Source organism: Cavia porcellus, unplaced genomic scaffold, assembly GCF_034190915.1.
Source record: "Cavia porcellus strain 051 isolate PalLab524CR breed Dunkin Hartley unplaced genomic scaffold, mCavPor4.1 scaffold_24, whole genome shotgun sequence".
Classification (NCBI taxonomy): domain Eukaryota; kingdom Metazoa; phylum Chordata; class Mammalia; order Rodentia; family Caviidae; genus Cavia; species Cavia porcellus.
In genome coordinates, this window is record NW_026947507.1 from 48,792,800 (window position 1) to 48,820,430 (window position 27,631).

At 38.0% G+C, this 27,631-nt stretch overlaps 1 protein-coding gene across 1 annotated transcript in view; it reads right to left on the bottom strand.

The window, feature by feature from the left end:
- Positions 1-2,839: 2,839 nt before the first annotated feature.
- Positions 2,840-27,631, bottom strand: part of Gprc6a (G protein-coupled receptor class C group 6 member A) — a 31,807-nt gene continuing 7,015 nt past the window's right edge. The window contains 5 exon segments of the mRNA XM_005008737.1: positions 2,840-3,261; positions 3,382-3,448; positions 15,837-15,991; positions 17,237-17,393; positions 23,854-23,858. Of these exon segments, the coding sequence (XP_005008794.1) occupies positions 2,840-3,261; positions 3,382-3,448; positions 15,837-15,991; positions 17,237-17,393; positions 23,854-23,858 (806 nt within the window).

A 27,631-nucleotide genomic window follows, 5' to 3' on the forward strand; every position in this document is an offset into this window, starting at 1 on the left:
TAATTTCTAATGGCTTATCTCCTAGGTATGAGAATGCTACTGAATTTTTTATATTGAATCTTTATTTTTTTTCTGGCACTAGGGATTGAACTCATGACTTTGTGCTTGTCAGGCAGGTGCTTAAGCCACTGAGCTGAATTCCCAGGCCTCTATATTGAATCTTGTATCATCCATTTTTTTTTCTCTTCATTTCGTTTGCTTCTTCCTTTTGTAATAGAATCTATGTTCCTCAAGTTGGTCTTAAGCTCAGGTTATCTTTTCTGAGCTCCTGACATTACAGACATGTGCTTCTCACCAAGACTGTCACTATGTCTTACTATTTCTATTCACTGCTTTGTGCATGTTCTGAGCTTCCTAGTTACATAGTTATATCACCGACAGATAAGGCATTTTCATTTTTTCTTTCCCACCATTTGGCTTCTTTTTATTTGTTGATTATGACCTCCAGAACAAGATTTATGTGAAGCTATAAAATGGATTTTATCTCTGATTGTAATGGGAATATCAGTGAAGAAGTCTCATTGCAACATCTAATATTGGCATAAAAGTTCAGGTAGTATATGAGTTTTCTAAGACTACCATAACAAAATGCCATCAATCAGGTGTCTTAAAGCAACAGGTTTATTCTCTCTCAGTTTTAAAGGCTTGAAAGCTGAAATCAAAGTGTTGATTTCCCAAGATGCTAGGATAGATATATCATTCCTTGCCTCTTCTAGCTTCTGGTGGTTGCAAAGTTCTTTATTTATTTGTTTTGTGAGACAGAGTCTTGCTGTGTAGTTCAGACTGGCCTTGAACTCAACTGTGTAGCCTAAACTGACTCAGACTTGCAGTGATTTGCCTCCCTCAGATTCCTGAGTGCTGGGATTACAGGTGTGTGCCACCATGGCCAGCCAGTTGCCAGTTCTTGGCATTTATCATCTCTCTTTCATGACTTTCTCCCTGTGTGTTTTTCTGTGTATCCAAATTTCCTTCTTTTTATAAATACGCAATTCGTATTGGATTTAGGAAATTGTTCAAAAGGAAAAAGAAACTAGGGTGGGGGAAAGGGGAAAGGATTAAAGGGAAAAGGAAAAACTGCAAGTAAGGTATATTATTAGTGTCTCTCAGTTCATTGAAAAGGAAGGGTTGTACTAATATCGATTGAAGGAATTTTAATGCTCATATCTGGTACTCTGAATAACTATTTAATATGCAGTGTGTTAAATATTGTTATGCCCCTATTATTTTGTTAGAAATTTTGTTTTACCTTTTCTCCATAAAAATGAATCAATGGTTTTGATGTTGCAGGAAATTTCTCAAGCCAGGCCAAATCAACCCAAACCAAAAGGAAGACTTTTGCACTGAGTAGAGCAATTAATCTTTACACCAGCAGACTTGGATTTTCATGCCAGTGGACTGTTGCAGGGATAATTCCTCTAAAGCCACTGCCCTGATTTAGGAAGTGGTTTAGTCTATATAGAATTATAAGGTGGAAGTACAAGCAAATGATCAAATGTTACATGACTCATTACATACATTGAGTCATATATGGACAGAGAGGCTGGTCTTGAAAGGATAGAGATACTCCAGGAACTAAGGGAAGGGGCTCTTACTGAATGAGCACAGTTCAAGACATTACCATAGTATGGAAATGTTCCAGAGAGAGGGCCTTCACTGAATGAGCATGAATCAGCCCAGGGTGCCTTAAGATACAGACAATTACTCTTAGCACTCATCTGCGGCTAGACTGTGGACACTGTCAGGGTGAATTGAGTTTAGCAGAAACAGCAGAACACTGACTTGGTCAAAGGTCTCTAACTGATCTTGAAATATCTATAAGTTTACCGTCTCACGAATGTGCTTTTACATTATAATTGTGCCACAACATCGAAAGCCCACAGTTGGATGCACCAAGGGAGTGAGTGCAGATGGAGAAAAGGACCACAGACTGAATCCTGGGGTCAAGAATTAGAGGAAAAACCAGCAAAAGAGACTGACATGAGCACCTATTACATCTGAAGAAAGAAAAAGGAGTAAGATGTTTTAAAGTTAAGAAAGTGTCAAGGAGGAGGAGTGATTGTATTCAATAGTGTGGAACTCAGGTAAAATTAGGAAAGAAACATGGTTGTGTTCAGCAACTTGCCCTTACAAAGAGCCCCACCTGGGAGGTTTAGGAGGGAAAGGAAGGGGCAGATCCTGGGCTCCGAGGGCTCAGCGCGCAGCTGTCAGCTGTGCTGCAGGCGCTCCGTCTCTGCTATTTGCCTGGTAAGATGGGGCGTCCAGGAGGGGATCCGGAGACAGTGCAGATTCCTTCGGAAAGGAAATGTGAAAAGCACTTAGAAGACTCCTTAAACCCTCAGGACTAGCGTTTACTTGTAGCTTAAACGTCAGTGCTGAATTATAAGTGGATGCCGGGTTCAGTTCCTTTTCCTTTTCTTTTTCAGGCTGAGGCAAACAGGCATCAGAAGCAGGCTGCCCAGCGTGGAGGACGCGCCCATCAGAGCGGTCGCCAGCCGGTCTCCTCTGCAGCTGCCAGAGCTCTAGGGACAGGTGGAGGGTCCTGCAGCACATTTCGATCATTCCCGGATGAACCTGTTCTGGACAAACTCTTCCCTATGGCAGGTCTGATTGCAACCCTCGGGCTTCACCGCCTTCCTGAGAAACCATAGCCATGCAGGGCAAGAGAGGCTTTGCCCAAGAAAATCAACATCATAGGGTGCATACATTGCTAATGAAAGATCTTCAAAGATTTTCCAATTAAAATTTTTATTTCATTTGTATGCTGACAACACGCCTCCTCCTTTGGAGGATTTAGGATCGGAGTTAACCCAGTGGCACAGGCGACGTTTTCTGTTTGTGGTCATCCTTGGCCTGGAGGACAGCACAGGATCCTTCTGGAGCAGCCAAGAGCGTGGCAAGGAGCAAGAGGAGCTCGACCAGCCGCAGCTGCTGAGTGCCCGAGCTGGGACCCTCTGACGCTGCGTGCGAAGGTGCAGTCCCTGCCCAAGCCATGTGCCTGGATGCCCCCAAGAGATTTCTTGAGGCTCTGGAGCCTGCAGTCCAGTACATACGTACGACAAATAAGAAAAGTTAACAGGAGTCCCACCGAGTCCCACCTGGGCCCCGGCGGCTGGGGGTGGGGACCCAAGACCATCACCTTGGGGGCCCCTAACCTGCAGATGCCTAGCCACACGCAGTCACGTCCCCCAGTGCGCAGAAGCCTGAGCTGCGTTTCCTCCTCCTGGGCACCTCTCGGTGCAGCCAGGATCGCAGCCAGGCTAACTGTCAACAGCTATACAACTGAAATAGCTTTTCTTGCTGCTTGCACCAGGGGATTAGTATTGTAAGCACTAGCAATGCTAAATGAATGAATAAATGGTGAAAAAGTCAACATATGTTTACAAAGATTTTGTTCATGTTCGTCATAATTAGATTTGGTAAATGCTCCAGTATCTGAAATTACTATTCCCTAGGGAAGAAAAATACACGAAAGTGAAAAAGTATTATTGATGTCTTGCCAAAGTTAAAAGTTGTATTTTCCCTAAAATTCTAAGAAAAAAAAATCCTTGGGACCAGAAATAGACAGAGGCAAAGCACCTGCCTGGCAAGCGGAAGGTTGTGAGTTCAATCCCTGCTACCAAAAAAAAAAAAAAATTTTTTTTTGCTTCTAAGAATATATAAAGAAACCATAATATTTACACACAGTGGAGTACTCTCTGCAATAAAGAAACATAAACTTCAGCCATTTGTAGGACTATGACTGTACCTGGACACAATATATTAAATGAAATGTCAGACACAAGCTTAAATATCACTTGGTTTCTCTTACGTGAGAAACCCAAATTATAAATGAAGAGCAAAATAAAATGGAGATGTTAGGAAGTAAGAAGACAATGTTTTTAAATGGGAAGGGATCAAGAGATGAGGGAGGGGAGGGAAGCAGGTGTGTTAGGTACATGCAACAACTCCACAAGAGGAATGCAAACATGCACTGCAAATATGCACTGAAAAAAAGGGATGTGCCTTAATATTATTATTTCACAATTATTCTCAGCAAAATAATAAAATACATTGTGTTGACTGATTATATTTGTTACTGATACTATAATTGAAACAGTAATATTTGCATTTATCACAAAAATGTTCTAAACATTCCTATGGGCAATGGGCAATGTATTCTAAAAAAACAAGACTATAATTGTCCACAAGGTGGCAGCATTACACATACCCAAGAGGGGCTTTTTTTTTTTTTTTTTTTTTTTTAAATCTGGGGTGTGAGAACTGAGTTGCCCACAAGTAACTCACATTCTCTTTTGTAGCTCATGTGTGAATGTTTTCTTTTTTTAGTTAAAATGTTAAACACCAGGCCACTTGCTCTTATCAGAAGAACACAGTGACGCTCTCCAGCTGTTTTGCTCAAGCCTGGGGTGCCTGGAGTCACACTGTTAGTGGCACCATGCCTAGAAAAACTGGTTTTTTTTGAATATTAAAAAGTGATTGTACTTTTAAGGCACCAAGTTCACTTTTATCACACTCATTTTAGGGTCTGTTTTTTCACTAATTAGTAGTTAATAGTTGATAGCACCTTAAGCATCTTACCTTAAGCATCTATACATTTCAATATATATATTAGCTCGTCAGGATATTTAAATATATATTGTTGAATAATATTAAAGGTAATATAACATTATATCTTATTCCCACATCCAAAGTACAAAATATTTTCTATTTACCTATGCTTCTTTAGGATCTTTATTCAAATATATGTACAGAGTTCTAATCAAATTGCCCATACCACTTTAAAATTTTATTACTACATTAACTATTATTTCACAAAATAATTTTTGTTTGTCTTATATATCTTGTTTTGATCAATTCACTGGAATAACAAGTTTGTGATTGTAACTTGGTCTTCAGACTTAGATGTCTGTAAGATTATTTAAGCTCTATAACTGTCCCTCTCTCAAGTTGAAGTAATGTAGGTCAAGGATATGACAAAAAATGTTCACTAAGAATCCTGGAAATTTGTTCTCTTTCTGGTTTTCATTGCAGGTGACCTAGTGTCCTCACAGCAATTAGGTGTCTAGATTGATCTAAACTTGGCTACTGCATGGATAGGCAAATCTCGGTGGGATGTGCAGTGCTACCAGGCCTTAATTCTCTCCAGTAATAGTCACTTGTCTCACAAGATTGTTGGATAAAAAAAATACTAATGGGATAACAATACTATTTGGAAATTATTTATAGCTTTCAAAGTACTTTAATGTGCATTATCTTTTAATCTTTATAATATTCATGTGGTACCCAGACAGTTTTATTCTCATGTTTTGTTTTTGAAAAAACTGGTAGGTTGCTAAGATTTGGTAATTTTCACTCCTTTTTTTTTTTTTTTTTTTTTTTTTTTATACCGGGGACTGAATTTATGACCTCATGCTTGCCAGGCAGGTTCTGATGTGTGTACATGTATGTGCACATGTGTGTGATACCTGTCAGTGGGTGCATTCCTTAAATACTTAGAATTCACCCTGCCCACGCCTGTGGACAGCAGGACAGAGTTTGCTGCCCTCTGTCACATGGGACCCCTTGTTTATGTGTTTATCTTCCAGCACCCATTTTCTCAGCTCCTTCTGGAACAAGACAGTGGCCTTCAGATCTTGAGAAACCTGTTCTGGGGCATCACACACTGCGTTATTAGAGTCAGCCCTGAGCACAGGCCACCCTGTACTTTAGAGAGACATGTGCCCTAGGAGAGTGACTTCTTATTTTGTTTCCTCATCCTTGAAGGATAATTAACAACTGGTGTGTGTGTGTGTGTGTGTGTGTGTGTGTGTGTGTGTGTGTGTGTATTTTGGAAGGCTGATTGAAAGAAAAGAAAGTTCTAACATAAAAAGAAACATAAACCAAAGTTCCAAAACTTGAGTTATATCTCTTTTAGCTACTGGTCCAAAATACCCTCATATCCTTTTATTTTTTTTTCTGAAAGGTTCTTGCCTCAGGAGAAATTATGGTGGTGGCCTAACTGGTCTAAGGAGGCGGAAGGCCAAAGCAGGAACCCCTACCATTTCCCAGCTCCTGTTTATGCATGAAGAAAAATCCAATCAGCTGCTTGTGCATCAGCAATGCCTGCCCTAAGCGCCACCCCAGTCGAAAATCATGTGTATATCCCATGCTCCACGTTTCTGGCAGACGTTTCTGGCAGAGAAAGCCAGGCCCCAGTGGTCATGGAGTTCTCTCCACATCCTTAGAATAAAGGCTATTTTACTTTATATTCTCCCTTTCATTGTGCTGAAAAGTCTATCATTTTCATCAAACAGCCAGAAAGATTAAAGCTTCAAGTTCCTTGTGAATGAACTAGTAATTGAACTATCATGAAAGAGTGAATTTTTCTCTCCAGCTTAGATTTTGCCAGTAATAACTCTTGGATTCTCACAACTTCTGAGGTATCAGGTGAACAATACAATGTGAATTTCTCATGTGAGGATCAAATTTGTTTCTTAATTTAGCCAGGATTATTTAACTTGCTTCCTAGGAAAGAAAAGCTTGTGAACATGTGTTTGACACTGCCTTTTACTGGGTACACATTTGGGAAAAAAAAAAAAGAAAATAACAAATAGCTTTATAACAGGCTAGGTTTTGAGGGAAGTTTTTCCAGTGTAATTCAAGAACTAGTGATTGAGAGCCTGACAGAATTCAGGATTCCAAAGTAATGAGCTAATACTTCTCAATTCATCTAGAATTAGAGAGTTTTTGACTTGGAGGGGAATTTGAGATTTTTTACTCCATAACTTTCACTTTCTAGATGGGAAAATGTAACCAGTCATGTGAAGTATAAGTATTTCAGTTGTTATTCTTTAGTTTCAAATAGCAGAAGCTGGAGGTGGAGAGGCTGAAGACAGTTTAGCTTTAGGCACAAATGGATTAAGGAGGTCAAATTCTCTCTCTCTCTCTCTCTCTCTCTCTCTCTCTCTCTCTCTCTCTCTCTCTCTCTCTCCTCTTGCTCTCATATTTTTCTCTTTCCTCTTCTCCTACTGCCTGATGGATTTCTGCTCATACAACATTCACTGAGTCTTCATGGTGATTGGGACCAGCATGACTGAGAAATCCCAGGAACAATTGCGCAACTTCCTGCTTCTTCTCCCCTCAGCCCTTTTAAAATAAACCTACTCTTAGTTTTTCCTGAGGGTTGGTGCACCTCCAATCAGCTATTATCACGCCATTTTGTCCACCTCCCAGTCTCCTCCCCCAGCCAGACTTAATACAGCCCAAGCACTTCTTTGTCTGGCTCAGAGGAAATGCTGCATTCTTGTGCAACACTCTGTACACATGATAAAAGCCTCCTTCTCTCTCTTTCTCTGTGTCTCAGTTGCACTGAAAAACCCTGTTTCAAAAAGACAAAATAAATAAATTAAATAAATATTAAATGTTTTCTTTTTATAAAATTCACTTAGAATTCTTTTGTAAACAGGTTGTTATAAATATAATAAATTATACTGATGAACACCTCTCTTTTTTTTGGTGTTTACCAACATGGAGTCTCGTACCAGATGCTCTCATTTAAGTTCAGTATCATGAATAGACACAGTGATTTTTCAAATATTCTGAATTCCATTGGTTTTCACACTGGAAATTCACAGAATTTGGTTCCCATGTTTTCTGTTTATCATTTATTCATAATGGATGGCTCTTTTGAAGAGAAATATGCCAACACAGACCTACTGGTCAACTGCAGATTGCATTTAATACTTTAGGTTTCTACATTTTTTAATCATACCCTTGGTATCTAACAGATCCAGCCCACAGATTTGCAGATGTAAAAAAATGTCAGTCAATAAACATGAGAAGATACTTGGATACTTTGTCTTTAGGTCCGAAGTTTTCATTTTCTGATAATCTGTTTTTGACTAAAAATGTATTGTTACCAAAAATCAGAAGTTGTGAAGTATAATACATTCCAGAGATCTGAAATTTCCCTACAAGAAGCTCTTTGACACATGCATATCTGCTGGCTGTGTTCAATCTTCTGTTCATGAACTCACCAGGATACTGATGTTAATAAGCTCCAAACTTGGGAAGCAGGGCTACAGGTCCATGTCGTGGCCACCAAGGCGTGGTAGAGGTTTACTCCTTTTCTTTCAACATCACACTGCAGGCTCCACTTCTAAAAACTGTTTCTACTCTTCTTTTCCGTCTTCTTTTCACCTGAGTTCTTAGGTTTGTTCAATTAGTTGTTTTCTACTCTGGCCGTCTTATATGGAGACTCTAACATCACAGGGAAAGCTTGGAAAAAAGTCATTGAATTACTATGTTGATCAGATTTTAAGGTGATTGATAGCAATGTTAGTTGCTCATTCAATATTTTTTAAATTTGAGGCACATATTTGACAAATACACTTGAATTTTGCTCTTAAAACCCTTACCCTGACCAGCATTTGATTTCATCCTGCCAATAAAAGGTGGATAATATGCAATACATATTATTCCCCCACCTCACATTCTAACAATAAAATAATTTACTGTGTGTTTCTCTGTGGGAAAGAAAGGGGATATTATATGAATGCTAAATACTGAATGCTAATGTTTTCCTTCTGGATCAATTGTCTTGATTAATGGGAAAAAGTCTGAATACAGTTTTGCACTTTATCAAGATAACCTATAAAGAGTTGGGTACTTTATACTAGAGGATGTTTTTAGCTGAAGTCATAGGTAGCTTTTTGTGGATTCTTTTGAATAATTTTTAAAATTTTATTTTAGAGAGAATAAAATCAAGCAAGATAAAATGGAATAAAGCCCATCAAAACAAGACAGTGGGGCTGGGGATTTAGCTCAGTGGGATAAGTGCCTGCCTGGCAAGCACAAGGTCATGAGTTCAACCCCTAAATACCACAAACAAACAAACAAACAAACAAACAAAAACAAAACAAAACAAACCAAACAAAAAACCCCTCAAAAATTATAAAAAAACAAGACTGTGCAAGTGACACAGGATTTCAAAAAGGATAATAAGAAATCAACAGTGGTTACCATAATTTTCAAAATAGCTACAGATACCTTCAGACATAGTAAAATCCAACAGAACAAACAGAATAGAAACAATAAAAACAAAAAAATGAATGCAATACAGGACTTTAAAACAAGATAACAGTAAATCCAAAATGGCTACCATAATATATGTTATCTTTGAAATAGCTGCTCATGCCATCAGATACAACAAATTCAAACAAGATAAAATAGAATAAAACCCAACCAAATAAAACAATGAGAATGATACAGGATTTTGAAACAAAGTAATAGGGAATTAACAATGATTACCACCTTCAGAAGATCAACCATAGATACTACATTGTGAATTGTTATGCTCTGACTAGATGATCAGACTACCAGCATTAAGCCTGCAAAGTCAGTGAAACACTTAACACTACGAGCATTAAGTTATATTACACCACATTAGCTATCATTGCATCCTGTGTTTCTCTGGATTAGCCAGTCACTTATTGGGGCGGGGTAAATTGATTCTTCTTCCCTGCCCATAGGTGGGAAGGGGCAGGAATCTGGCTCTCTCCCAGCCAGCAGAGGCATGGCACAGACTCACAGGAGGTCTTAGCTTCCTGGTCTCCTCCCCTGCAGTCTGCCAATGGCAGCGATCACAGGAGGGGGCTGGTGTCTGGCTTTCCTTCAGTCAGCCCACCTTTTGAATTATTTTAAATCCTTTATTCCACAAAGAGTAAAAATAATCAATTTTTTGTGAGTTTATTTATTTATTTATTTATTTATGCTGGGTATTGAACTCATGACCTTGCACTTGCCAGGTAGGCACTTACGCCACTAAGCTAAATCCCCAGCCCAAATAATCAATTTATTATATCCAGTTGAATTTAAGATTTTCAAAAGTTAAAAGAAAATGTAAAACAGTGATTGTCTTACTTGCTGTGCTGCATCTGATGGCAAGGTTGTAGTTTTGGCTTGAGAGACTCCAGAATGGGCCATTGCATCCTTCTGGGATAGTGGTGGAAGGTTTTGTCTCTGTAGTTTCAAAACAATGGACTCTCATAAAACAATGTTTCTTTTGTTACTCTATTGACACAACGGACTGGGATTTTAGTTTTGTGTGCTTGTACCCGAGAATCTGGAAGCTTTCCTGCAATCTTGCGTTCTTGTCAATAGGAGAAAGTGTTTTTGTATTAACAGAGAAATGAATTGGTGAAATCACAAACAAGAATAGCCATTTCTTAAATGTTCTCACAACGATCCCAATATTTTATCCCTTAGTCCCCCTGCAGGGCTAGGGATTGAATCCAGAGTCATGGCAATGACACACCCCAGCTCTTTTTATCTTATGCTTTCTTTAATGTTCCTTGTATACAGACATAGGCCACCGATGTGCCAGTAATCACACTATTCCTTTAAACATTCAATTGTAAAAAGAAAGAAGAAAGACAGTGGCACCTAAGAAGAAAGTCAAGATTGGAGACAAAGCTATTTTGTATGTTTATCTGTTTTAAAAGAAAGGGAGAGATGTGCTGATTATATCCAAATCCTTGTTACCATCTCTGGCTCTCTGAATGTAAAGTCTCATGTCTATAAGAAAGTTTGATACATCTTGAAATCACTGTAGTAACCTCAAATCTAGTATGTTATTTATATCCAATACCAAGAAACCAATTCCTCCTTCTGTATTTCGTAATACATTTCAATAACTCATCCTACAGCAAGTACTCCCAGGGCACTTGTCCCAATCACAGAACAGATATGGGTAATAGATTACAGATATCACAGCAGCTTCTTATAAAATATATAAGAACCCAGAGAAAGAGAGTGAAATAGCAAAGGTGAGGAAAGTGGCAGAGGGGAAAAAACAAAAAGCCAGCTGTGCTATGGAGCCTTTAGGGCATTTATATTTCTGGATAGACACTAGCAGCTTTTAAACTTGCTGTTATATCACTCTGATAAGAATAAGTGATTTTTAATCAAATGGAGCCACAGTTGCTGTCTTTTCTTTACCACTTGTGACTCCTGTAATCTTGAACAAGTACACTGAGCTTTGTGAGCCCATTTCCCACTCCCCTTCCCACCTCCAACGGATGTCACATTCAAAACACTGCACATAGCTATTATGAATGTGGCTGCAGTTCTTTATAAAGTAGAGGCAATAAGGTTAGGTTGTCCTAAAAGCTTGGCCTCCTTCCAAAGTGAGATAAGTCTTTACCTCAATCTGATAAGAGCCATCTAGGACAAACCCACAACCAACATCATATTAAATGGACAAAAACTGAAAGCTTTCACTAAAATCAGGAACAAGACAAGGATGCCCACTATCAACACTCTTATTCAATATAGTTCTGGAAACATTAACCAGAGCAATTAGGCAAGAGAGAGAAAAAAGTGGACTAAAGATAGGAAAGGAAGAAGTTAAACTATCATTATTTGCAGATGACATGACTCTACACAGAAGACCCCAAAAACATCATCAAAAGACTTCTAGACCTAATAATCAAATTCAGTAGCATAGACAGATACAGCACTCAAAAATCAATAGTATCCCTGTATACACACAACAAACCTAGAGAGAAATTAGGGAAGCTACACCATTCACAATAGCATCCTCCCCAATGAAATAAATAGGAATTAATCTAGCAAAGAAAGTAAAACATCTATATATTGAAAATTACAGTACTTTGAAAAAGAAGACTGAAGAAGATATCAGAAAATGGAAAGCTATCCCTTGCTTGTGGATAGGAAGAACCCACATAGTGAAAGTGGCCTTACTGCCAAAACTGTTATACAGATTTAATGTAATCCCAATCAAAATACCATTAACACACCTCATAGAACTAGAGAAAACATTACTAAAAATCATCTGGAAGCAGAAGAGACCTAGAATAACAAAGACAATCCTGGGCAACAAATGCTAGGCAAGAGGCACCACAACCCCTGATTTGAAATTATACTACAAAGCTATTGTGATAAAACCAGCATGTTAGTGGCAAAACAAGAATCAAAACAAAACAAAAGGCCTTGAAGACCAATGGAACAGATTAGAAGATGAAGACAGAACTACAAGTACAATCAGCCACCTTATCTTTGACAAAGGGACCAAACATGGTCACAGGAAGAAAGATAGCCTTTTTAATAAATGATGCTGGAAAAACTGGCTCTTTATATGCTTAAGACTAAAACTAGACTCATGTCTATCACCATGCATTAAACGAAAGTCAGAATGGACAAAGATCTAAAAATTTTTTTGTAAGTTCTTTTTAAAAAATTTTTATTTAAAGAAAGATAAAACAATAGAAAATGGGCAGAAATAGTACATACTTTCAAAGAAAAGAAATAAACAGTAATAAATCACTAGTTGATGTATACATATTGTCCCCCCCCAAATAATTGTTCAAGATATAAAAGTGGAACATATAAATGGGAATTCAACCAGGGAGACTGCAAACCATTCTGTTCAACTATCGAACAAAAACTAAGTAATATGAGTATCAATACTATACACTTAGACATGTACACATTTATCCATATCTTCACTTATGTTGAGACCTAACTAAACTTATTAGATTAAAATCCTTCTGAACAAAGATTAATAATATTGCTGGGTCTCACATCATAACACTCCGGAATCAGCACTGGGTACTGCAGTGCCCTTTCTTTCCTTCAAAATATTTGTTCATTTCATCATGTGTCGTAATATCAGTTCTCATAAACTGTTTATAGGTTTTATTCAAGCATGAGTCTTAAATGTATTTCTATCCTTTCTATATTAGAGGGAGAAACACAACAAAGAAGGACAGAACTAAACATATTCCTATAGACACATAAAACTAAAAAGGCATATAAAACTGCTGTATAGGCTGGGCGTGGTGGCTCACGCCTGTAATCCCAGCACTTGGGAGGCTGAGATGGGAGGATTGCTTCAACTTCGAGACCAGCCTGGGCTACAAAGTGAGCGCAAGGCCAGCCTGAACTGCATAGGGAGACCCTGTCTCAAAAAAGACAAAAACAAACAAACAAAACTGCTGTATAAGGAGTTCTACCATGGTTACTGTGCTGTTTCTTGTTATCATCAACTGAATTGGCTATATCATCAGATAAAGTATAATTTAATGTATCAGTACATAGCAGAATTAACAGAAATACAACTTTGTAGATAGTGTAGAGCTACAAAAACAGGTAGTAATCAAATCAGAATGGATATCATGGTGAATCATTGTCATTTTCAGTATAGTTGTCTATACTCCTCAACTTGATACCAGCAACCTAACAGTTTTGAATAAAATCTGTCAATAATAAGCAGTATTCAAACAAGTCAGATTTAACTAAGATCAGTCATGATACAATAGTATAAGTCATACAGGGATCTTGATTAAGTTAATAGGAAATTAAAGATGACCACTGTGCTATGTCCTGATATCTTCGGGACAGCTGTCTGTGCCCTCAGATCCAGTACTTGTATACAAACTAGGATGGAACAAGTTCCAACCAAGCAGAGTGGTGCGAGTAATGAGGGTTTTAATTCCTGATACACTATTAGCTATATCTTCTGCTCTTTTTTTTCAAAGACTATTCCTTCCCTTTACTCCCCCAGAATGAACTGCATATTTTTGGGTCTCCCCATCACTCATGGTTTTCTATTGAGGGGGCAACCTTCTATTTACCTAAGTATTTCTGAACTTTCTCACTTCTGGGCTGGATTTCTAGTTATATTTCTTCATTTATTAAAGCCTGTTTGTTCAACCTATCCATAAACACTGGCCCAGTTACCCCTATTACTCTCTGGTTCCCTATCACTTCAAGTTCAATTTTCTCACATTTGATTTTGGTCTATACAACCTTCTTCAGGCTAATTATATTTCCTATAAAGAGTCTCTCGGTGGACCCTACCTCTTGATCCACTCTGCCTGTGATTCTCTCTTTTTTCCCTTAAGTTAGTGTATCTAGGCCATCTATATTAGAAATTATATCCAATCTTCTCTGCCTCATTCCTGTTGTGCTCTTTTTCTGTCATTAGTTGTCTGTTTGTCTTCTTCATTTCGCTTTCTTCTCCCTTCATTGTGGCCTCTCTGCCATTGTTTCTGGTATGCTGATACTTCCCTCTCGCTTTAGGATGTCCTGCAGTATTCTCTGTAGAGCTGGATTCGTGGTTGCAAATTCCCCCGGTTCCTCTATCTTTGAAGCACCTTATTTCTCCATTAATTTCTAGGGACAATTGTGCAGGATATATCAATCTGGGCTGGAGGTTATTGTCTTTCAAGGCTTGGATTATTTCACCCCACACTCCTCTCAATTTGATGGTTTGCACCAAGAAGTCTGCCGTAATTCTAATGGGTTTTCCCTTGTAAGTGATCTGGTTCTTGTCTCTGACAGCTTTTAATATTCTGTTCTTATATTGGATTTCTGGAATCTTGATTATTATATGCCTGGGTGTAGTTCTGTTTGATTGTAGGTGGCTGGAGTTCTGTATGCCTCATACATCTGAGTATCTTTTCCTTTTCCTATATTTGGGAAGTTTTCCCTCACTATTTCTGTGAATAGCCTTTGCTGTTCCTTTGTTGTACCCCTGCTTCTTCATTCACATTCTTTATTCTTAAGTTATAGATCCTTTTGTCATCTTCTAGCCTTTGTATTGTTACTGCTTGTTTCCTTGTTATTTTAAGAAACTTTTCTTTTCATGCTCCCACATTGCAGTTCAGATGATCTATCCTTAGTTTCTTTCAAGCTGGTATGCCAGCTTTCAATAGAGCTTTTAGTTTCCTGGCAATCTCTTTGAACCTGCTTCATGTATTCCACATTTTCTCTATTTTCTCAATCAAACAATTTTCCCCTTTTTTTCTGTTCTTCCATTCCTCCATCTGTTTTTTCTTGGGAAGTGCTTAGCATTTCTTTAACTATTCTACTTATATCTTGCTTTACTTGGTTAAATACTGTACTTTTGAACTCGTCTATGAGGTCCTGAAGACATCACTTTATGTCTATTGGTGCCATGCCTGACATTGCATGTTTTCTGTCCTCATTCTTCTTTGCATTTACCTTTCCTGGATCAGTGTTCTCAGGATTGTGAACTGAGGACCCTTTCTTGTTGCCTCCTCTTCTCATATTTTTTGTTCTTTCCATACAAGCATATATAGGAGGCCCAGTTTCTTTCTTTGTTAGTTTCAGTTTGTCTGAGGTGTGCTAAGTGGTCCCACCCATTGCAGTGTACTAGGAGGTACAGACCCATGCAGCCTATGATAGGCCCGCCCCTCCAGGCCAACCTACTGAAGGCTTCACTGCCTTAGGGTGCACTGCCAGGGGCAGGGACCTGGTTTGGGCAAGCTTATTGGGCCTCAGTCCATGGAACCACCCAGGTCAAGTGCTCCCCACCAATCCCACAGCACCCTGTTCAAGCCAGTCTTCCCAGTCCCAGAATGTCCTCTGTTGGAGCCTCCTTATCTATGGAAGCTCCCTGTTCCTCTCACTCACCGCAGGTCAATGCAGGGCTCCCTGCCAGCTCTGCTCTCAATTTGGTTCACCGATTCCCACTCTCAGAGCTTTCGCATCTCTATCTCGGCTGTTAAGATAGTTCCTAAGTGAACTTTTCCAATTAGTTCTTATTAGTTCTCTGAAAAGAGAAGTTTGTGCCTATATTGTTTGATCATTTTTTATGCCTATGTCTTGTCATATGAGCAACTGCTTTAAAGATAACAATTCACCATGTACTAATCATCATTACCCTCCTACAATGTGTTTTGAAATTTTGTACCACTGCTTTTATTTTTCTTTAAAAAAGAGAAGAAAAAGAAAGAGAGAACACAAGACAATAACATTGTGACAGCTGAGGAAGAATTAAAATTTATTTTTTCCCCAGGAGGTTAACATACTTGATCCTTTTTGATAAACCCAAGCAGTGTTAATGCGAATCCCATCTGCAGGAAAGCATAGGTTTTCTGGGAGTAAGGTGCCTTTGCTTCCTCTCCTGCCCCTTTTAAGATGATGGATCCTGGTGCTTCTGACAGGACATCTCTCAGAACATCATCTGATTATATAATGCAGCAAAGGTCAAAAGTGCTCATTTAACATTTTAAAATGTTTTGTATTCTCATCTGTGTTAACATCAAAGTGAGATGTTTCCAACTTCCTTCTCTTTTTAGTATCTATTTCCCTACTCTGTTTTCTTTTTACCCCTGGCTGTGACTGTCTGCCCTCATTCACTCAGTAGACATGGATGGTCTGGTCCTGTGGACAGCATGTGTGGGAGATGTGGAGAAGAAGAGAGGGTAGGCTTTTAGGGTACACTCACTTTTGGCTTTTCATCCAGTGTCCTCAGTTGTTTACAGTCATCCTGATTATTCAAAGATGGAACCCAGATTGGACTTAGAAAGGCTTCAGTAACTTATGGAAAGTTAATGTGTCTACTTTTCTATTTGGAGGATAGCTGCTGGGTACTGTATTGCCTGAAAAATTTCTACCCAGTTATAGAATAAGTGGCATCTTAAAGGCTCGGACAAAACAAGAACATTGGAATATTTCCATTGCCATACTTCTTCCCCTGAAGCCAGTGAGAAGAAAGAATATATATTTGGGAACATCCTGCAATTCTTAGTTTTCACAGATGATGAACAAGAACATGGCAATAAATGAAGAAACATGATGCTTTCAAGTGGGTTTTGCTCCAGAGAGTGTGCCAGTAGTTCTTAGAGCTTCCAGGGTGCTGACCTCTGCCATTTACTTTAATTTGTATACTTTCCTCTGATCTTACCAAACTGATAAAGATAAGATGGGCAAACACTTGGTTACTAGCACCTCATCTCTGCTAATACTGGGTTCATTTGTCTTACAGAAGTTCCTTTCTTCACAGATGTGACCTTTGTCTCTTGGTAGGGACATTAAGATCTCCAGTATATGCACACTTGTTTCTTGATTGCGAGCCTCTTAGTTTCTAGTATGTTGATTTAGCTAATCGAGCATTTACTTATTTGTACTTCTTGAGCCCAATTACAAGGGATGGGCATATGGACAAAAACTGGTAGAAAACATGCATTGTTTTCAGAGTTGCTGGTAATGAGGTATTCACAAAGCAATGACTTTTTCACTGGGAGTGAAATTCCTTTCATATTTATATTAGTTGTTGGTCATACACCAAGTGATAAAGGAAATTCCAAAATAAAATGAAATTTCATAGCCATTTTACCTAGCAGAACACAGAAAGCTTGTAAAATTCATTATAGATAAAAATAAATTAAAATGGGATTCATGAAAAGGAAAATCAGCCCAAGGGAACAACTCCCATGCATGCTGAAATGCCTAAAATTATCTATCTGATTGCTGTGGTGGCTTTTGGAGCACCTCACATGGTCATAGCAGCAGGTGTGCTGGCTTCTTGTGGTCTTCTTCATTTGTCTTGGGCTGCATTTCTTGGAGCATTTAGATAGAATATGCTGCATTGGAAGTGAAAAGAAATGCCCAAAGGACTTTTTTAAAAAAATCCCAATTATCTTTCATTTAATGATGTATTTACTAAATAGCATTTTGGTCACTTTCAATACTATTAAAAGATTTTTTGTTCTCCTGAGACATGAGTAAGCTTAAAATATATAAAATGCTTCAGATGGAGAAATATTCAAGAAAGTATGTAGCTGTCACATCAATAACATCTGTATGAAATGATGATCATTATTTCCTTCAGGCTGTTCTTAGGAAAAACGAAATGTACAGTAGTAAAAGGAATAAGAATTTGGAAATTTCCAGTCCTGTGCTGAATAGGGTTTTGTCAAATAAGAAAATGGTAAATTATACACTTACATTCTTTGGAAGATTATTGTATGATATAAAAAGTCTATCCAGCCTCTAAAAAACAAAGAAAAACTGGAATATTTTGAGTTTATAATCTCAGCACTTTACAAGGCTGAAGTAGGGTAGTTTAAGCCCAGCCAGAGCAACTTAATGAGATCCTTTCTCCAAATAAAAAAGGACTAGGGATGTAGCTTAATACCCAGTACCACAAAAACACAAAACAAACAAAACTAAAAAGCTATTATTGCTAGTTAAAAAGACAACCTAAACTATTGAGAATTTAAGTCACAGTTCTATATATCATGATGCAGGTCACAGGCAGCATTCTATTTCTGAGGGATTCTATATTTCTGATTCAGCTAATAATTCTTTTACAAAGTTACACTGTGTCATTCTTCTCCACTCAAGGTCCCTTTGTCACAGTACATCCTGTGAATTAATCTGTGTTATGGTTTCATTTTTACCATGAGGAAGTCAAAACAGTGGTTAGCTGGGTCTTTCTCAGGATTCTCTGAACAGCTGTTTTTGAGTCTGGAACACAAAGTATTAGGTCAACCACTGTTTTCTCTAGAAGACAAGACCTGGGAGGGAGAAACAGTCAAGTTTTGGGGCCATCAACTCACCTGACCTGGCTTTTTGCTGGAAGTGGATTGCCTTGAGGTCAACCCAGGTAAACTCTGAATCTGAGGTATTTGTTCTCCTGGAGTGCACTCAGAAGACAGAAAAGGATTTAACTATCAGATGTAGCCAGATGTTAAGGGAGACAGAAGCTCAATCTTTCTTCCCACAGCTCAGCCCTTTCTCTCTCTGCCAGGACTTGGGTGTAGATAGTGGGAGTCGAGGGCTATCTGATGTTTGGACCAGGAATTTTGATGACATCAGGAATGTGGCTGCCCTGACTAACTTGTCAATTGGCAAGTAGATCTTAAAATATATTCATGTGTTCTCAGACATTATCCATTTTTATTATATTCTTGAAATATTGGTAGTTGTTTCCATCAGAAAGGAAGACTTGCCTCTCCTTTACGTCTGCCCTCTCCAGGTAGCCACAGAAGTCCTAGCCCTGTGCCCTCTCTTGCTCTCTTGAAGTGTGTCTCCAACAATCTGGCGATTCAATTTGGTTACAAGTTAACAATTAAAAATGGTGCTTCTTGAAAAAATAAGACAGAATCCTCTCTGCATTAAAGAAGTGAGTTAGAATGTTTCACAGGTCCAGTGTGAGCTAAAGTGCTTAGCAGGGGCTGGGTTCCTTACGTAGTAGTTTTGTGAACAAGAACAATGATGATGAGGATATCTAGCTGAGGACACAGATGTGTGGCCCTGTTTCTGCTTCCTAAAGAAAAAACATCTTGCTTCACTGGGACTTCTGACAAGGGAGATACTATCAAACAAAATGGTTTACAGCATCACACTAACCATTCTCTCATCCACCAAATATGTGCTGGGTGCCTATTTTATGCCAAGCGCAGTTTTAATTGTGGGAGCCTTGGCAGGAAATGAAACAGAAATCACATTTCTAGCTGATAAGGTTGACAACAAAGAAAACAAAAATAAGTAAAACGAAGATGAGACAGTGACCAGGAGCATGAGGTTGGCATTGCTCTTCTTTCCTCTCCCTCTCTGTCCCCCTGCTGGGGATGGACCCAAGACCCTCACAGATAAACAAGGGCTACCTCAGACAGACACACTCAGTCATGCAATTTTAAATAGGGTGTCTAAGAAAAGCCTCCCTGGGAAGATGACATTTCAAGAAATAAAGAAAAAAATGAGAAATTAACCTCACAGACATCAACAAAAATTATTACAGACAAAAGAAATGGCGAGTACAAAGAAAGAGAAGCAGATAATGCAGGTGGTGGGCTAGGGCTGAGGAGATGAAGCCAGAAGGTGTTGTTCAGGTTACACAGGGTCTCTGAAGAAAGGTTTGCTGTGTGGATAAGACTGTGCAGACCACTGAGTCCAGCAGGGACCTCTGGCTAACTGTCTGGGTGTGGCAAAGATGGAAGGATGGCAACATCACTGCAATCACCTGAACAGCACTTGAACAGGTGTAAACAGTGGTCAGATTTCAGATATAGTGCTTGTTTTTGTTCAATTGGTTTTGGTTTTTGAGACACGGTTTCATTATGTAGATCAGGCTGGCTTTGATCTCACTATGTAGTGCAGTTAGCTTCCAACTCAGGGTGACTTCCTGCCTCAATATGCCAGCCCCTGGGATTACAGGCATACCACCACACCTGGCTTTTCTAGACACATTTTGAAAGCCAAATTTTCATTGGCAATGGAGTGGTACAGAGAGATGTGGCAAGAAACTAAACAGATTTTACTTCATGAAGAGCTAAGAAAAGGAATTGCCACTTACTGTGCAAGAGTAGCTTTCAAAGGGAATATCAAGAGCTCCTTAGGGGAAATTAAACTAAATTGATTATTGCATGTTTAGACAGAGATGTCAGTTAAGCAATTGTGCATTTATTAGGGTTGGAGGACAAAATAAAAATGTAGATATCACTGACCTTCTATATAATGACATTCTGTATCATCAATAGTCTTCTGTATAATGATGCTATCTAACATCATGATAGAATAATCAAGGAAAAAGATAGACAAACAAGGAAAAAAAAGATGAGCAGCTCTGAGTTGCTGATGTGTAGAGGTAGCAGGAGCAAAGGAGCAGGTGAAGGTTACAAATAGAAGGAAGGAGGCCAGGGACTGAGGTGAAGTGGAAACAAGCAAGCAGAGTGTCTCATGGAGGACAAGCTTGCTGGCTTATACAGTAGGACAATGTTGGATTCATTAATGTGAGTAAACTACATAGAAACAGTTTTGATGTATTCTAGACAGCTTTGAGGAGTGCAGGAGGAGAAAGACTGGGGTAAATCTTTGTGTTCAATTTACACAGTGAGTGTTGCTGTAAGGAGAAGTAGAAGTATAGGCAGCTCATAGAAGAATATTCAGTGAGCTTCTGTTGCTTTTTAAGATAAGAAGGGGAAGCCTCCAGCATACCTAAGACATTGTGCAGCTAATGCAGAAGAGAGGAAAGTTGAGGACATGGGATAGGTAAAATTGTCAGCATCAGACCTTGAGGAAAGGGAGTCAGGACCCCAGTAGTCAAGAGGAGGTGCTGACTGTGGCCAGGAGCACAGGGTGCTGTGGTGGGCACTGCATTCTGTCCCAACTGTTATATTCTGGTTGGTAGAAAAGAAAGCAGGATCAACAGGATAGAGAGTGTTTGAGGTATACTGAAGTGAGAGGCATATAGAAGAGGATAAGCAGCTGTCCAGTATGGTCAACAGGTCAGGGAATTGGGCAGTGGTCTGTCCACAGCACTACAGGTCACTGAAAGCCAGTGATCTTGAATTTAAGGTCAGGCTGATGAGCAGCATTTTTTTCTTGTCTTTTCCTTTTTGCCTTATTTTTTCTGCCAAGTTCAGTTACATTGGGTCCATACTTACACAAAATTTAATTTAATCAAAATTATGTTTTTTGTCACATGGTAATGATGAAGAAAGGGGAATCTGAGGAACTGGGCTGCCACTGGTGAGTTCCTGCAAACCAGCGGCAGGAGCCTGTGGAGAGTTTAAGACTATTAGTCCTAGTGGCTAAGGACCAGTCCAACTTCCAGCCACACTAGACTGGGCTCTGCAGTTTTGGGCCTGCCTGGGTAATGCCCAGTGACCTTATTTCAATCCTGGGAAGCCAGAGTCTCAGGAGCTAAAATAATAGGAGATGATTTCCAACACGCCCAAGGGAAGCTTTGGAACATCACTTGAAACATGGAGATATAGGAAAATGACAAAATAAAAGACCAAAATGCAATCTCAAACCTCCAGCTCACCCCAGGAAATCCTAGGAGCCATGTATGTAGAAGAAAATATATGCCATATACCTGAAATACCTGAAATAATAGCAACTGAAATAAAGAAGCAACTCTGGGAAGCTTTAAAGGAATTCAAGTTAGAAGGTAAAAGAAGAAATGATAAAAATAATGAAAGAGATGCTGAACACATCTCAAGAAGACACAGTTAAAAAATTAGAGGAGAAAAACAAAAAGATAGAATCCCTGGATGAAGAATATAAGAAACAAACAGGATACATGAAGCTGAATATACAGGAAACCAAAAATTCCATTGAAAGTTGTCAAAACTGTTTCAACAAAAGTGAAGATAGAATTTCAAACCTTGAAGACAAGATTGCAGCTAGTGAACAGGAAAAGGAAGATCTTTTAAAAATAACAAGGAATCAGAAAATAATTCAACAGCTGCAAGATGATGCAAAGAAAAACATAAGATTGATAGGGATAAATGAAAAAGAAGTGACAACACAAATGATATCAGGAAGCTATTTACAGAAGTAACAGCTGAAAATTTCCCAAATATGAGAATGAAAACTGACATACAGATTAGTGAAGCATATAGAACTCCAAATAGCCATAACCAAAATAAAACTACATACAGACATATAATAATCACCATCCCAGAAATGCAACATAAGAATAGAACATTAAAACTTTTAGAGACAAAACACAGATCACCTATAAAGGAAAACATATCAGAATCACAGCAGACTTCTCAATACAAACAATGAACTCAAGAAGAGCATGGAGTGTAGTATTTCAGATCCTAAAGGAAAATGATTTCCAACCAAGACTGATGCACCCTGCAAAACTGTCCTTCAAAATGGATGGAGAAATAAGATACTTTCAGACAAAGAAGAGCTGAAAAACTTCGTGATCACCAAACCAACCCTGCAAAGAATATTGAAAGACAGTCTAGATAAACATAGGAAAAAGCCAATAAGCAAGGCAGACAAACAGAATGGGGAGATAAAGATGCAACAGTAGAAAGATAACATGTCGACAATAAACCAATATATAACAGTCATAACCATTAATGTAAATGGTCTCGACTCACCAATTAAAAAAAAACAGACTGGCAGAATGAAACAAGAAACAACATCCAACCATATGCTGTCTAAAAGAAACCCATCTAATCCAAAAGGAAACTCACAGACTGAAAGTCAAAGGATGGAAAACAATAGTTCATGCAACAGGAATGCCCGAAAAAGCAGTGATAGCTATTCTGTTTGCAGACAATGTGAACTGCAAACCAAGAATGATCCTAAGAGATAAGGAAAGTCACTACATACTAGTTAGGGGAAAACTTCAAGAGGAAGAGATAACAATCTTAAATATATATGCACCAAGCTCTAAAGAACCCAGCTATACAAAGCAAATATTAACAGAAATGAAAAATAAAATAAGCAACAACACAATTATAACAGGAGACCTTAACACACCATTGACACCAAGGGACAGATCAACCAGACAGAAAATCAGCAAACAAATAAAGAATTGAATCACACATGTGAACAAATGGACTTGATAGACATATACAGAGTGTTCCATCCAACAACATCAGAATGTACATTCTTCTCATCAGTACATGGGACATCCTCTAAAATAGATCATATACTAGCCCAAAGAACATATTTAAATAAATGCAAAAGAATTGAAACTATCCCATGCATGTTATCAGATTATAGCACCATGAAATTAGAAATTAATGATAAAAGAAACTGCAAAAACCCACAAACACATGGAAATTGAGTAATACACTCTTGAGCAATCAATGGGTCACAGGGGAAATTAAAGAAGAAATTAAGCAATACCTAAAAGAAAATGAAAATACAAACCCAACTTACCAGAATCTGTGGGATGCAATGAAAGCTATCCTCAGAGGAAAATATATTGCACTGAGTTCCCACATTAGGAAAACAGAACAAATACAAATAAATAACCTGATGCTATACATTAAACATCTAGAAAAGAAGAGCAAATCAAGCCCAAAGCCAAAAGAAGGGAGGAAATTATAAAAATCAGAGCAGAAATAATGCAATAGAGAAATTAATGCAAATAAGGAAACAATCCAAAGAATTAATGAATCAAAGAATTGGTTCTTTGAAAGAATAAATAAAATTGATAAGCCCTTGGCAAACCTTATTTAAAAAGGGAGGAAAAGTTCAAATTCATACAATAAGGAATGAAGAGGTGAAATCCCTACAGACTCTGTGAAAATACAGAAGGTCATCAACATCTATTTCAAAAACCTCTACTCTCATAGGTTTGATAACACAGAAGAAATGGATAGATTCCTAGAAACATATGAAGTACCAAAGCTAGGTCAAGAAGATGTAAAACTGCTGAATAACCCAATTTCTATTAATGAAGTTGAAAATGTAATTAAGTCCTTATTTACAAAGAGCCCAGGCCCTGATAGATTCACTGTGGAATTCTAAAAGAAATAAAAAGAAGACTTAATGCTGACACTCCTCAAACTCTTCAATGAAAACAAAAGGGTAGCAATCTTTCCTAAGTCATTCCTGGAAGCAAATGTTACTCTAGTACCAAAACCTAAGAAAAACCCAACTAAAAAAAGAACAACAGGCCAATCTCCCTAATGAACACAAATGCAAAAATCATGAATAAAATATTGGCAAACAGGATGCAGCAAATCATCAACAAGATTATACACCATGATCAAGTGGGATTTATCCCAGGCATGCAGGGATGGTTCAACATACGTAAATCAATAATTGTAATCCACCATCTCAATAAAGCCAAAAGTAAGAATTACATAATCATTTCTGTAGATGCAGAAAAAGCTTTTGATAAGGTCCAACACTCATTCATGATAAGAACCTTACAGGAAATTGCAATAGATGGACTTTACCACAATATGATAAATGCCATCTATGACAAACCAACAGCCAGCATCATATTAAATGGCCCTAAACTGAAGGCCTTTATGTTAAAATCAGGCACAAGACAAGGATGTCCCTTGTCACCGCTCCTATTCAACATGGTACTGGAAAAACTAGCCAGAGTAATTAGAGAAGAGAGAGAAATAAAAGGGGTAAAGATAGGAAAAGAGAAAGTTAAATTATCATTATTTGTGGATGACATGATACTCTACATAGAAGACCCCCAAAACTCCATTGACAGATTCCTAGATATAATAAATAAATGAAGCAGTGTATCTGGATACAAAATCAATACTCAAAATCAATAACATTCCTATACACTAACAACAAAATGACTTGAGAGAGAAATAAGAGAAGGCACACCCTTCACACTAGCATCCAAAAAAAAAAAAATGAAATACTTAGGGATTAATCTCACAAAAGAAGTGAAAGATCTATACAGGGAAAATCATAATGTTCTATAAAAAGAAATCTAAGAGGATCTCAGACAATGGAAAGACATCACTTGTTCATGGATAGAAAGGCTATATATGGTGAAAATGGCTATTCTCCCAAAACTGTTATACAGATTCAATGGAATCCCAATGAAAATACCATCAACATACCTCATAAATCTAGAGAAATTACTCCTAAAATTCATCTGGAACCAGAAGAGACCTAGAATAGTAAAGGCAGTTGTAAGCAGCAAAGGCAAGGCAGGAGGCATCACAAACCCTGACTTGAAGTTATATTATAAATCAACTAGTAAAATCAACATGGTACTGGAATAAAAACAGAGCTGAAGATCAGTGGAATAGATGAGAAGCTACAACCACAACTACAAACACACTCAACCACTTTACCTTTGATAAAGGGCCCAAACTTATTCCCTGGAAAAACAACAGTCTCTTTTAATAAATGGTGTTGGAAACTGGATCTCCATATGCCAAAAACTAAAATTAGACCCATGTCTATTATCATGTACTAAATCAAATCTAAATGGATCAAAGATCTGAATATTAAAACAGAAACACTAAATCTGTTGGAAGACAAAGTAGGTAAAAATTTTGAAGGCATAAGGGTAGGTAGAGAATTCATGAACAGGACTCAAATCACATGGGAAATACTTCCCAGAATCAATAACTGGGATCACCTCTTATTAAAAAGTTTCTGCATGTCAAAAGAAATCTCCAGCATAGTGGAAAGAAAACCCACAAACTGAAAAAATATTAGTGAACTGTCCCTGAAGCAAAGGACTTCTGTCTAAAACATACAAAGAATTAAAAAAAAAAACAGACCCCTGAAATTCAAAGATCCAATCCAAAAATGTGCATCTGAGATGAATACACAGTTCTCAGATGAAGAGATACAAATGACAAATAAATACATGAAAAAGTGTTCATCATCATTACTCATTAGAGAATTGCAAATTAAAACAACACTGAGATTCTATCTCACTCCAGAAAGAATGGCCAGCATCAAGAAAACTACCAACAACAAATGCTGGAGAGGCTGTGGGGGAAAAGGAACTCTCCTGCACTGTTGGTGGGAGTGTAGACTGGTGCAACCACTGTGGAGGTCAGTCTGGAGATTCCTCAAAATGCTCGGATTGGAAGTCCCATTCGACCTAGCTATTCTGCTTCTAGGCATATTCCCAGAAGAACTGTAAACATCATAACAAGGTGATATATGTGCACCCATGTTTATAGCTGCATAATTTGTGATAGCCAGATCTTAGAAACAACCTAAGTGTCCAACAATTGAAGAATGGTAAAAAAAGTTGTGGTATTTTTATACAATGAACTACTACTCAGCTCTAAGGAATGATCACATTTATAAACGATCATATTTATAAATAAATGGGTACAGCTTGAAACCATACTCATAAGTGAAATAAATCAAACTCATATGTATAAATACCATATAGTCTCCTTAGTGCAAGAAATTGTAAGAGTACTGGGGCTGGAGATTTAGCTCAGCGGCATAAGCACCTGCCTTGCAAGCAGGTAGTCATGAGTTCAATCCCCGGTACTGATAAAAAGGAAAAAGACCAAAAAAAGAAAAATAAAGAGAAATTGTAAGAGTACTTAAAAGTTTATTGTAATCATCATTCCCCATTACATTGCTTTGAAGCCTTATAATGGTTCCATTCATTAGTTGGAATGGTTTTATCCTGGTTTGTTTGATTTTATTATCTGTGATGGTATTTTGAAGAAAACAAGACATTATATAATAGCCAGTAGTGCTGATTTAATATCATCTTGCTCTGAAGTCCTACCATTCTTTTGTTTTTCTGTTTCCATTGGTTCTATCGTGTTGTATCTTATTGGATTTCATTATATGTGAAAGTATAAACAAAATTTCCATGGAAAATGAGATAATATAGTAGCCTTTGTTCTTTTTCTGTTATTTGGTTCTGAATGCCCTGTAATACCTTCATTCTCTTAAATGATTTTATTCTATTTTTTATGTTTGATACTATTGTATATGAAATTATGCTCAACTATTTCAAACAAAGAGACATTATGGTAGTTACTATTAATTATGGATTTTCTTGTGGTGAAATACCATGTTACTTACATTGTTCTGTTCTGATGTGCTTTGTCTTAATATCTTTAAAATAAAAAAATTTTAAAAAGGGTGCAAGGAAATTGACCCGGTGTCCAGGAGAGTGTTATACTAGTTAGTCATGGAATTTGGAGGAAGGTGAGACATTGAGCAAGTAGGGGGATGTTTTAGGACAGTTTCTCATTGTTGAGACAAAATACCAATACCCAAAGTTAGAGGAGGAAAGGTTTATCTAGCTTATAGTCCACAGAGGTTTCAGTCCATGATTGGCTGGTTCTAGGGCAGGATGGTATGGCAGAGGGGCATCACAGAGGAGAAACAGTCCATGGCATGGCAGAAGGTAGGAAAGCAAAAAGGGATTACCACAGATTTCTCTCTGGCTTTTATATTACCCAGAATACTCAGGGCAGGTGGTACCCTTAATGCTAGTGCCCTTGAAACTAGCATTGTACCATGAATCAATTCCAGCATCACATACTCTAGATCCAACCACGTTTGAAAAAAACTCCAACTATGACCATGTGAAGCTTTGGGTGGATATCTAGACTCAAGCCACAGCAGGGGATTGCAGAGGTCC